Below are 12,813 nucleotides of genomic sequence, written 5' to 3'. Positions count from 1 at the left end.
GTGAAGATATTCAGCAATTCTCTTTTTTTAGGACACGGATTTATCAAGAAACATTCCTGGCAAAGTCAAAGTGTCTGCACCCAATCTTCTGAATGTAAAAAGGAAATAGCTGAAATGAAATCCTAAAATATTTGAGAAGAGCCAATTTTATAGCCTTTTGGAAGTTCAAAGATGAAAACACCATGTAACAAGACTTCCGCATTTAAAAATGAACTAAACATTGCCTTGCTATATTCGCCAAAAGGACTTTTTTTTTTCTTCCAGTTTTTTAGAGAGGAAACACACACTACGGTAGGATTTCCTAAAATATTTGTGGACAGTTAAATGCTAACTGTATACATCTGTAGTTTTTCTCCTACATTTTCTCGAAATTTGGGAGGTTAATACTAAGAAGTTTTCATTTCATGTTGTACAGAAGTCGAACGGTGAAGTGGCTCAGCTGCTTAGACTGCTGACTTGGTCATCCACCCTTAGAACATCTAGTGTATCTACTGCAGGCCGGTCACAGTTGTTTTCTGGTGGTGTGGTGGGGGTGGGGGGTTGAACATGTAGGATTAAGTGTTGGAAACCTTCTGCCTTTACTTCTAGTTGTCAAAAAATATATTAGACCAGATTTAAAATACACATAATTCAGCCTAAGAAATAACACCTAAAAAAAATTGGTACTCATCACTTCCATGCATTTAAACAACTTCACTTTTCATCCTGATTTCTTCCTTGTAATCTGTTTTATACCATTTTATTTTCTACCTCTAGTAATTAGCAGCATGTTCCAGAGTATCTTAACCTATGATATCATAAGTGCACTTTTAGGCTTATCACTAAAGACTCTTGACCCAGCTCCTCCTCTTCTATCTCCTAACAGAACGAAGAAGTCATAACATCATTCCCATTCTTTTATGAGCTAAAAAACTTATTAAATGATTAGACCATAGCTACCGACAGTATGACCACTTGCCCCGCCCCTATACCAAAGCATCAATAAGGTCAAAGTACTGAACAGCTGTTGGTCCTTCCAGAATTTAACCAGCTTAGTCCTATTGAGAATATTTTTCCATTTGAATGTAAAAAAAAAAAAAAACTTTGTAATTATACAGCCTAGCGTTGTAAATACAACAGATTACTCTTGCAATTAAAAAAAAAAAATTTAAAAAAATAACCTTACCATTTTGATAGTGGTAAGAATAATGTAATGTTTCCACGGCTATATATCCTGAAGTTACCAAAAAGGAAATATAATAACCATTCCTTGGGGTAAAAAGCCCAAGTATTTTCTTTTGCTTTAATAGAACACAGTTACTGGTGTTAAATACATTTATTGTAAACTTTAGACACAAAAATAGGTTCTCTAGGCCATTCACATGCACATTAAAACCAAAAAGCTGCAAACTACAACAATGCATATAATTATACAAACGATACCACTCTCTGATGTTTACAGAATTGCTGTCCATGCAAGGTGATCAGAGGCATGATCTATGAAGCCTTAAGATCCAGAAGTGTTGTTACTACCAAACCTCTGATTAACACTGTGAAGTAAGTGTTTTGGAAGGCAGTTCCACGAGTTGGCTAACATTTCTTTGAAGCAAATGACGGCTTCTAAGCTTAGCCTGAAAGTGGACAAGAGAAAAATAATTTTGCTTTACTGTTTGGAAGTACATTAATTTAAAGACTTATTAAAAAACAACCCCCCCAAGAAAATAAAGATTTTCATAGGAACTGGTTAGTTACAGAAGGCTTGTTATTGCCCTTGTTATCCGTATACCTGGTTTTTCAGGGGCATTAATTGAAATGAAGTACCTAGTAAAAAGTTACTTACCTTACAAGAGATTTTGGTTGAACTGAAAATATAAGTATTTCATTACTGTGTGCCTGAAAAATAGATTTGAACATTTTCAAAAGTAAGTACTCCACAGGTTTCAGAAATATTATCAAGTGTCCTTTAGGGTAGAATACTTACAGCTCTGTGATGGACAAGAAGGTTATTGGCGCACCCACCAAAAACGATTACTTCTCCTTCGTCGCTGGCACAAGCTGTATGCCATAATCTATATTTAAAACAAAAGCTTGAGTTTGAAGTTACCCAAACACCGAATTGACGATGTATGCTACAGAACAGAATGCTGAAAGAAAGACTAGAGATCTTTAGTACAGACCAGAAACACGTTGAGAAGCAACCGCTAGAAAAAAATGTTTTATCTGGATGTTATCATTTTCTCTCTGGTCCAGTCCTAATTTATGCAATGAGGGGTTTGAACTGAATGATCTGTTCTCTAGGTCTTTGTTAGCAATAAAACTCTTATGGGAGATGTGTGGTATATGCCCTCTCGATCTTCTTTTCACGGCAGGGCCAGTCCTCCTAACACAAAACATCTGAAGGATGCTGCATCCGCCTGAGATACTCTAGGTGTCAGGCCTGGTCATCCTATGGGAAGAATTTTTGTGCCAAATGAAGCCTTTGTGCATAAGTGTACTTACATTAGAGGCTTGGGGGGGGAGATGCAGGCTGACCTATTTAAATGTGCTTTGAATACCAGTTGTGACTACAGCATATCCTTTAGCAGTTTTTGTAACAATTCTGAGATTAACAAAGAGAACTCTTGGGTGATGTGATTTAATATCTGTTAGTGCTACTGCAAATCTGATTCCCTATATTCATTCTTCAGGGTTTTGAAATTCTCTCCTTTCCAGTTACGTTTCTTTTAAATGGCAAACCTAGGATCAGTTGAAAACACTTGAGAAAAGGGCTTGATTATAAATTTTAACTACATCAATTTTATGATAAAAGCAGCAGCAAAAGTCAAGTCCAGCTTTGTTTTTTATGCACAGGGACAGAAAAGAAAGCATTCGATACTAGGATAATATTGGTTTTCTTTTCTTTCAAGAGGTATGACATGAAACCTTAGTGAGTGTTAGGATTTTTAATAAGAAGAATGAGGTACACAGCCACAATTTCCTCTCTCATACCGGTCTTGTACGTCTTTATGGACCTCAATTATTCAGTATAAGAATTATTTTTTAAATAGTTCATACCTTGGTTTTTCAGTATAGGGATGATTAAACTGTATCCATTCATTTTTACTGATGCAGTAAGTCCAGGCATCACCTGATTGAAGCAAAGAACAGCCATGAAATATGTTGTCAACAGGACACTGATAATTAAAGGGCACAGCTTTAGCAAGAAAGGTAATAAATCAGATTGTGAGTACAAACAGGAAGTATAGATCTTTTTTTTTTCCCCTCTGCACTTAACCAAGCAGCCCTTTGCTTGTTACAACCCTCCAGTGGGGCTTTTAAGTGTTGCACTGGACAGAATCAGTGGATGTCCTAGTATAAAAACAATTACAGGTTTGTTATGGAATCAAAATTAATAGCAAACCTTCCAACCAACCCTATAGCCCTCTGATATATTTAAGAGAGACTGATGTTTTCCATCTCTTTATATTATCACATATGAATGATGTATAATGATTTATTTTTAAAAGACTTACTTAGTGGCTGTTTATCAGTGGTAAATCCTCCAAAGAGAAAGAGATGATCTGAAGAAACTGGTGTTAGTGAGTGCCAAGATCGGCCAACTGGGCATATGCCTTGTGGAATTCTGAAAAGAGCAGCTACGTTACAGTATCTGTGTTTGAAAGAGGCTGCTATTTAATACAGAGAAACAGTAAAGAAGTTTTCTTTTAAAGTTCATATAGAATTATGAAAAAAGACTTTAAATTTAAAAACCTCTTGGTATTAATACTGCATGCTTTTTTTTTTAAAGATTTTATTTATTTATTTGACAGAGATAGAGACAGCCAGCGAGAGAGGGAACACAAGCAGGGGGAGTGGGAGAGGAAGAAGCAGGCTCCCAGCAGAGGAGCCCGATGTGGGGCACGATCCCAGAACGCTGGGATCATGCCCTGAGCCGAAGGCAGACGCTTAACTGCTGTGCCACCCAGGCGCCCCTGCATGCTTTAGAATTAACTACGTTCTTAGAAGGTAGAGTCAACTTCAGATCTTTTCAACAAACACTGAGCATATGCTGTGTGCCAGGTAGTTACGGGAACAGGAAATTTTAAAAAATTTCTTTAAGGATCTAATCATCACATTTATTTAAATTCTCAGTTGTAGAAAATTTAAGCAAGTATGTTATATACTGATAACAGAAAAAAATATTAAATGTTTTAAAAATAATTCTCTAAAGTGATACATACAATTCATTCCACTCCCATGTATCCAGATTAAGATAGTGAAGATCATTCATTCTAGCATCCTGAAAAAGGATAATGAAGTAATTATCATTCGGAATGACTCAAAAGCAAATCATTGAAACTATTCATACACTTACTCGGTATCTGCCTCCAAACACAAAGCCTTTGTTTCCAACAGTTGCACAGGCGTGGGCAGCACGAGGTGAAGGTGCTTTACCCTGTAAAAGTCATAAAAGCAATGTTTTAAAATAAATACCAGAATCTTTTCTGGATATGGGATGAGGATATGCAAGACACCTGAGCTTTTAAGCTAACGTGCAGATGTCTATTCAACAGCAATACTAAAACCACGCACTGTAATTTTATATGTGAGCTGTATTACTTAATGCACTAGTTCATAGAATGATTGTCTTATTCTTATCTTTTAAAATAAAAGGTAGTACATTATATGACACCTGTGTCAGAGGAAAAAGAAATCTAATATTTGAGTGACTTAAATTACAATCTAGTGCTTAGGAGTTATTTAGTTTCAAACAATACCACTTAACATCTATTAGATAATGGATGCTGGGTTAGTCTGTATATTCACTAAACTTTTCTGAGGTATGGACTCCTTGGAGAATAATGAAAGCAATGAACCTTCTCTCTCCAGAAAAACAGGAATGAACTGTCCATTTTTACCACCTCCAACTCCCTTTCTCCTCCAAGGAGCCTTGCTTTAATAATTCATTATTCTTCAGTAACTCACGGTAGTGATAGGCTGACTCCAGATAAATGTTTCAGTGTCTAAAATATGTACATGATCATTCCATCCTCTCGGGTGGCTTGAATTCTACAGAAAATAAGAATCGGAGTTATTTCACAAATGTTTGTAAAATTATATAGCTTTGCCTGGTTTATGAATAAGGCAAAATGAACAAGACTAGCAAACGTGTATTATTTCAAATACCAAGAAGGCCATATACAAATACGAAACCTCACTCACCCAAAAAGATGTTTCATCAAATTCAAAAGTTCCCAATACTTTATCTTCAGGTAAATATCCATAACCTCCAAAAAATATTAACCTGTTTGATAAAAAACACACTAAAAATTCAAACATCCACAGGTTAGAAAGATATGAGAAGTTTTTCTTTCATGCTACGAACTGAGAAGGCACCCTTCCATATATAGAATACTCATTCACATAATAACGGCTACTATGGCTAATTAGGTGCTGTGTTAAGCACTTTGATGTATTAATTCATTTAACCCTCATACGGGCCCTAGAAGGTATGTTCTAAGGTTACAATGGTTATTGTCTAAGGACACTTGAATGGCAAACCACTTTGCACATAAAAACTCAAATCTACGGGGCTGCTAACTCACTTGTTTTTATATACCCAGACACCAAGTTTGTCCTTTGATGATGGAGGAATTCCTTGGCAATCAATCCTTTCCCACTGTAATACTCTGTCAGTAGACCTTGAATCCAGCATGTAGAACTGTCAGAAGCAATGATTTCAGTTAGGTTTGGTGATGGGCAAGAAATTCAGCGTTGGCATTTAATTTTATTGTGATGTAACAGTAATAGAAATGTCCTCGAATTCAGTTCTCCTTAAAGTGTGACTACAGACTGTTACTGGTCTGACTCTACATAAGGAATTTATGCCAGAATGTAAACTACCTAAGTCACTAGGCACCCTGTTCAGCTCATTTTTTCCCCAATAGCCTCATTTTTTTTAATGGAGGAATAGAAGTGTGTGGATTTTTATTCTGTGCCTTGATTACATAGGCACTCTTAGTCATACTGATCTAATTTATGGGTATGAAGATGGTATTACCAAAAAAATTCAACTCAGCAATTTCACCTTCAAACTGAAATTAACAAACACATCTTAAGTGCCTACTTAATCTTTTAGGATTTATCCTTAGCTGCTGCTACATAAAGTATTGGTCTTTCAAAGGGTTCCCATCCAGGTGCTTGAATAAATCTGCTTTTATATAATCTTTTTACTTCTCTTAAGACTCCTAAGCTTCCTTCCGATCAAACTTAAAATACTCAACCCCCAGCCATTTGGTACACTAACTACTCCCATTTTTCTGTCCAGCCCTAAAGCCACAGCTTCTTTCCCAAGCTGCTTCATGTTGGGTCAAAGTTCTCCCTCTCCGCCTTGGCCCTGAAAAACACATGGCTCCGCTACAGCCTACAAGCGGTGCCTCACAAAATCTTTCAGGCACAGAACCCTTTCTTCAAACAAAATCTTCAGCAAAGGCCTAACTGAAGTGGAGCTACGCTTGTTAAAATGGGAGTCAGGAGGGGTGGTCTGGAGCCTGCCCAACACCAGTATGCTCGTCCCACAGGTGTCCCAAGGCCTGTCAAAGACGTGACAGAGCTCTACTTGTTTGGAGCTCTGCCCCAGAGCTCCTAGGAGTACAGCTGGAACCTATGTCAGCCATATGCTCCATCCACAGCAAACCGCTTGGCATTCCCATGAATAAGACCTATTTGCTTATACCTCTGCCCCTGGATATCTGTATCGTGGCTCCCCCTTCCAGTTATGATTCAGTTCAACCCTCTTGGGTGAAGACTTTGCTTATTCTGTTCCTCCATCCTTCCAAACACAATGTCAAGGATTGTTTCTCAGATTTAACAGTATTTACTGAGCTGTTACACTATGAGCCAGGCTCCGTGTATCTCCTTACGTGCTGCTGAAATCATCTACTACTTACGTGTGTCCCTTCCAGAATATGAGGGGGGGACTGTATCATTCATCTCTGTGTCTCCAGTGTTTAACCAAGTGCTCAGCCTATAAGGTGCTTAAGTTGCTGTCTCCCTAAATCATATGCACCTTTCTGACTGACATTTGTGTGTCACTGGCTTGAGAGAGCAACTGTTACCTTTTTCCTATTTGGAAAAAACACCGACAGAGTCAACAACAGTATCTTAGAGTGCCATATTACAGGAATGTTAGCGTATGTTGTCCGTATTAATTCAGCCTCACAGCTGAGCGGTGCTCTGCTCGTTTTTACCCTGCCCCTCATGACTGTATCTTGTTTTCACCTGGTTTACTAATATTTATCTAACACCCCAGGGTTCTAAGACCGAGTAGCTGCAGAGAACACAAAGCAAAACCACTTAGAAAATTACTGCACACACGTTATCAACCAAAGTTGATTTTACCGAAGGCCTAATAAACAGACTGGTAGACAAAATACTAAAATGCACATTCAGACCATTATCGCGTACATGAATTCTTAAAACTGGGACAGGAGTAAAGATGGGCTAACCTTAGAAATCCGAAGGTGTCTGAGAAAGTGTACAGTTGCCCTAAACCATAACCCTTGGAAACACTCACCTTATTCGTGTTGCCCCTTGAGTGGTGTCCTCCGAACAAGTAGAGCACCCGGTCCACGCACACAGCACAGCTTCCGGACATGGAGGGAGGCACATCTCCTTCCGTGTTTATTTTTTTCCTGAGGGCAGAAAAAAACAATGTAAATGTTTCGCAAAAGGGAAGAAATGTAAAAGTCATTCATTTTTCTTCTATCCCCACAATAAAGGGAAAACATAAAGTCGGCAGGCCGGCTCGAGCGTCCGGGTCTCTTCCAGCGCCACAGGAGGCCTGGGAGCCGGGCGCACCGGCCTGTGCTGCTCAAGCTTCACTGCTCTTTGTTGACACAGCCAGTGGCTATTTTGCTTTTAGTGTCGAGTGAGCCGGGAATCCCAAAGGAAAACTTCGTCCCACTCCTGACAGATGAATTCAACAGTGTTGTATTCAGTGACCTTCTAGCCGTTCAGACGAATCTGATGATTCAGACCTTATGTGGGATTACAGGCGGTCAGTACTTACTGCAGGCCCGGCACTGCTCTGAGTGCTCTGCGTGCCTCACGTCTTCTGAACCTAAGAACGAATCCGAATCAAAAAGCCTAAGAAATCTACGGTTCAGAATATTAATAGAATGGTTAAGGTCCTCTGCTCACTTTATCACTTTAGCTAAGCTTGAAGTTTCGGTAGGCTTATTTTTACAAATCCTTTATGGGGCTGGACGTTTTAAAAAATTTTGTAGAATTCCCCTATTAAAGGAATACTATTATAAATTTCCAATTCTCTAAAAAAAAAAAATCGAGCAAACAACTCAGATCAACACTAATTTGCTACGTACAGAAATAATCTTCACTTTTTCGTTGAACTCTTAAATCAGGTGGGACCACTACTGTCTTAGTCCTGTGATCTAGAATGTGCAAAATACGTTAAGGGCACAGAGTTCTTACCAAGCAAACCATGGAGAAGGCTACTTTGTAAATCCCAGCCACGGCTAACCCGGCATTTGAGAACCACATTAACTCTGCGAGAACATTCGCTTGAGCACCTCTTTTACAAGACTGGCAAAAGATCTTCTCAGAATATCCCCAGTTGTATGGAAGGCAAATTTAGGTTAGTGGTTGGTTGTTTTTTTTTCTTAAACACTAAAGAAATCTGCATTGAAATTTTAATGTTAGAGCTCATTAGAATACCACCTTTATTTCTAGGAGATACAATCTAGAAATCCTTTTCTCATTTACCATGTAACAGAAGATATAACATCTTAAAAAAATATATATGGAGCTTTTACTGTATTTCCATTCCAAGATCTGAAGCCTCTACTTCTGTAACATTACAAGGGTATTTTATAGAGCCCTCAATAGAGTGTCTTCAAAAAAGGTCATGAAAGTACCAAATTACTGAAGAGATGCTAATATGTCTAAGCTTAGCAGCCAAGCTGAACTAGCAGAACATGGTTTTTAGGACATAGAGATAGTTTTGGATCTTCAATTAAAATATTTTTATTCTGGGGCACCTGGGTGGCACAGCGGTTAAGCGTCTGCCTTCGGCTCAGGGCGTGATCCTGGCGTTATGGGATCGAGCCCCACATCAGGCTCCTCCGCTATGAGCCTGCTTCTTCCTCTTCCACTCCCCCTGCTGTGTTCCCTCTCTCGCTGGCTCTATCTCTGTTAAATAAATAAATAAAATCTTTAAAAAAAAATATGTTTTTATTCTAATAGAATGGGCTTTACAGAGTTGTGGGGGGTTTTCCCCCCATTTTAAGATTCATTTTATTTTAGAGAGCAGGGGAAAGGAGAGAGAATCTTCAAGCAGATTCCCTGCTGAACACAGAGTCCAACTTGGGGCTCAATCTTGACCCTGACATCTTGACCTGAGCTGAAACCAAGAGTCAGACGCTTAACTGAGCCACCCAAACACACCCCGAGTTTCTTTTTATTTGCAATCTTATTTGAACTTTTCAGCCTCCCTCATAATATCCAGTTACCATCTTCCGGTCTCCATGTTGTAGATCCAGAGCTCTTCTCTAGGCAGATAAAAGTCATATAGTCCTCTGACTTGATTACTCTAAGAAGAATAACAAATAGCAAATATAAAAACAATTGGTATTCTAAAGAGGCACTATTGTGTATTTGTTCATATCTATCTTGAGATACTAATGAGAGTTATGAGAAGTTAAATAAGGCTTACAGTTCACTTCTAGCAAATGGACAGCCCTCCCTGCCCCATGCCACATACTCAAGGTAATGCTTATTAGACAACCCCACCCTTAGGACGCAGGCAGTTAAGAGGTCTCCAGGGGCTCTCCCAGGCCACTTTACGCTGAACAGACCTTCTCCAACTTTGCGTTGCAGGACTTCAGCAGAGGTTACCTGTGCCATGGCTCACACGCTACAGACAGGTGCACCGTGTAAGTGCCTGACCCACACTAACACGTGATGTCATTTTCTAGCCATTCTCTACCAAGAAACAGAGGGGGCAGAACTGCAAATGTGCAGTTAAGTCCGTATGCAAAATTTTAAGTTCCTTGTTCTGCTCCATTCCCCCTCAGGTAAAAATTCTTAACAGAATGAGCTTACCATATGCCAGAACTAGCTGAGTTCTTTCAGTGGATTACTTTATTCAATCCTCTCAACAACCCTAGAAAGCAGTTGTTAGTACAAGAAAATAGGTTTTTTAGAGAGGTAAGTAATCTGCCCACAGTTACTTGCAAGTAACAGTGGAACCAGGATTCAGCCCTCCTTTCCTTGACATTGCAACTGCAGTGGAGGCCCGACCTCCCCAACCTTTGAACCTCCCCGGCCACTTTTTGAACAATGTCAACATTGACATGGTGAACAATAGCAGTTCACTGAGAATGGGTGTCAGGATCCAATAAGCTTGTATAATAAGTAGTAAACAGCAACAGAGGAGGTGGCCACATAAACACTTTCTATCCCACCACTTAGGAAGAGAAGGCTGGAATCACGATAGCGGGCTGACCCGGAGTAGACCAGCTTTGCCCAAAGAGGAGAACAGACTACTGTGTAGGAAGCGAAGGTTTATTGCCTTCAAAACAATCTCCAAAGGCTTCTCGGGGTTCTAGCCAAAATACTGAGGACAGCCTGTTTTGGAATCACCCACTTACTTCACTGATTGTGCCTCCCTCCTAAGTCCTAGGCATCCAGGCCCTAAAAACTCAGCATCAAAAATCTTCCTGACAACCCTACCCCCATTCCCCAAAGTCAAGTCCCATTCCCTCAACGCTGCTGATTTTTACAAACAGAATTATGAGTAAGTAGTGTAGACCAAAGTGTGATTAACGGGTTAACTTCTCCAATGGAATTATTTACATTTTAATAATGGCTCTACATACCTGCCCCTTCCTCCTACCAAGTACCCTCCTCTAAACACCTATTCAATGGACCCTGAGGAGAAAACACTGCAGATTAATTAGGACTGGCAAAAGAAGAAAACACACACACACACACAAAAACCCAAAAATCTCTTCTTAAAGTAAATGAATTCATCAAGACGGCACAGCAGTTTACTCCATCTGCCTTTTTGGCAGTTCTCCGCTATGATCCGGTCAACTGTGCCAGAAGCCAAAATCTATTACCAGACTCAAAATAAGTCATCAAAGGCACAGGTGTAGTGGACCAGATTTCAAGCAAATGGGGGCAGGGAGATCAATTTTAAGACCAAAACGGACTAAAAAGAGTATTTTTGGTAGGAATGGATCAGCGCCACCCCAGCAAATGCAGCGCGCCCATTCTAGAATGTGAGGTGTTCCTGGGAACCTCTACAGCAAAAGGGCAGGAGAACTAAGGAACAGGCTTTGCACAGGAGGCATCTGGGTAGGATCCCCCGCCAGAGGCGGCAAGAAGCGCAGCGGGCTCTAAACCGGTAACTCACCGCGTTGCTTTTGATGAGGGGTCACAGAGCTGACCTGGTGGTTCCAACTGCTGCTGTGGATGTTTTGGTTACTGGGGGAGCCTTTTCCGTTCATTTTCTTAATAGGGGTTTATTCTGAAACATGTGAACCCTTTCTCAGCTGAAACTAAAAGGAAAGCAGCCGTGCGGTGCTCAAACAACAGGCTGACGGCCACAGCCCGGGTGCAGCTGGGCTCCCGAACAGGCGAGGTGGCTGAAGAAGGCGACTCCCGCGGGAATTCCGGGCAGTCCTCCTGCACCTCGGTCACCCCACACGCGGGCAACGGCAGCCGTGGGCCCAATGACCCCGGCCCCCGAGGGTGCGGTGCTCCCCGGCGGGCCCGATAAACGGCCAAGAGTGACATCGCACGTCGCCCCTCTTACACCCCCAACCTTTGAAAATACAGCGCGCCTCGGGGTCGCGCGCCGCGCCCTCCCCGTAACGCCCCGACTTCCCCGGAGCCCAGGGCGCCGCGGGCGGGGAGCGGGGGGCGCGCGGGGGGCGGCGCGCGGGCGTGACAGCAGCCCAGGCGCGTCGGGACGGGTCGGGGGACCGGCGGGGAGGACCCCGCTCGCGAGGAAATGCACCGACGGGCAGAGACGCGCCGCGGGAGCGCCCCGGGCGGCCGCCCTGCCCGCCCGCCGCCCCGGACTCGGGGAGCCGCCGCGCGCCGCGCACTGACCTTGTAGCCGCCCCAGACGAACATGTGGCGCCCGTCGCCCACGGCTACGTGGCCGCTGCGCTCGGCGGGGCAGGCGAGCTCCAGGGACTCGTAGCCCTCGTAGGCCGGCCCCGGCAAGTCGTCCGCCCGCACGTCCTCGTTGCCATCAGCCATCTTGAGGCCGCACTCGCGCTCACCAGCGGCCTCACACCCGCGACGGACAGGAGACAAAGGAGGAGGAAGCGGCGCGCGGCGGCGAGAGGCGAGCCGAAGGCGGCGGCGAGGGGACGGCGTGCAGGCCGCTCGCTGGCCGCCCGCGCCCGCCCGGCCCTCCTCAGCGACGACAGCCTCTCCGGCCTCTGGGCCGCGCCGCGGGGTCGCGGGGTCGCGGGCCGGGGCGGCGGCGGGCCCCGCCGGGAGCACGGCGGACAGGGGTCCACTCGGGGCCGCGGCTCGCTCGCAGCCGGCCGCCCCGCCTCCAGCTCGCCCGTCGCCGCCGCCGGCCCTTGTTTACGCCGCGGCCGGACCCGCCCGTTCCGCTGACGCCGCCCGCCGGGCTCCGGAAGCGCGGCCGCCGCTCAGCGCCCCCAGCGCCGGGTCCTCCCGCCGCCGCCCCGGCCCGCGACCGGCCGGGCCCCGCAGCGCCGTGTGGCCGAGCTCGGACACCTCCGCGCCTCCCTTCGCTGCGGGCGCCGCGAGGACGGTAGCCACGTTCTCGCAAACGAAATGTTTATACGG

At 43.4% G+C, this 12,813-nt stretch overlaps 2 protein-coding genes across 3 annotated transcripts in view; one reads left to right on the top strand and one right to left on the bottom strand.

The window, feature by feature from the left end:
- The window catches only part of NEMF (nuclear export mediator factor), a 48,309-nt gene extending 47,198 nt beyond the window's left edge, over positions 1-1,111 (top strand). The window contains exon 33 of the mRNA XM_008693437.2: positions 32-1,111. Within this exon, the coding sequence (XP_008691659.1) occupies positions 32-109 (78 nt within the window). The 3' untranslated portion in view covers positions 110-1,111. The remainder of the gene's footprint in view (positions 1-31) is intronic.
- A 189-nt stretch (positions 1,112-1,300) lies between these two features.
- KLHDC2 (kelch domain containing 2) lies at positions 1,301-12,371 on the bottom strand. Of its 2 annotated transcripts, none has more exons than XM_040620874.1 (13): positions 12,097-12,371; positions 9,489-9,568; positions 7,535-7,652; positions 5,565-5,680; positions 5,182-5,263; positions 4,945-5,028; positions 4,334-4,414; positions 4,200-4,258; positions 3,492-3,601; positions 3,034-3,106; positions 1,961-2,048; positions 1,820-1,872; positions 1,301-1,610 (listed from the first exon to the last, which is right to left on the bottom strand). In XM_040620874.1, the coding sequence occupies exons 1-13, from the start codon at positions 12,247-12,249 to the stop codon at positions 1,487-1,489; spliced, it is 1,221 nt and encodes a 406-aa protein (XP_040476808.1). In that variant the 5' UTR covers positions 12,250-12,371; the 3' UTR covers positions 1,301-1,486. The 2 variants fall into 2 exon arrangements, with proteins under 2 accessions (XP_040476808.1, XP_008691685.1); XM_008693463.2 differs by lacking the exon at positions 12,097-12,371 and adding an exon at positions 11,396-11,499.
- Between the last annotated feature and the right edge of the window lie 442 nt (positions 12,372-12,813).

The sequence above is a fragment of the Ursus maritimus genome, unplaced genomic scaffold, assembly GCF_017311325.1.
Source record: "Ursus maritimus isolate PB19 unplaced genomic scaffold, ASM1731132v1 scaffold_36, whole genome shotgun sequence".
NCBI classification, from domain to species: Eukaryota; Metazoa; Chordata; class Mammalia; order Carnivora; family Ursidae; genus Ursus; species Ursus maritimus.
The sequence above is the reverse complement of the archived record's forward strand: the minus strand, read 5'-3'. Positions and strand labels throughout refer to the sequence as shown.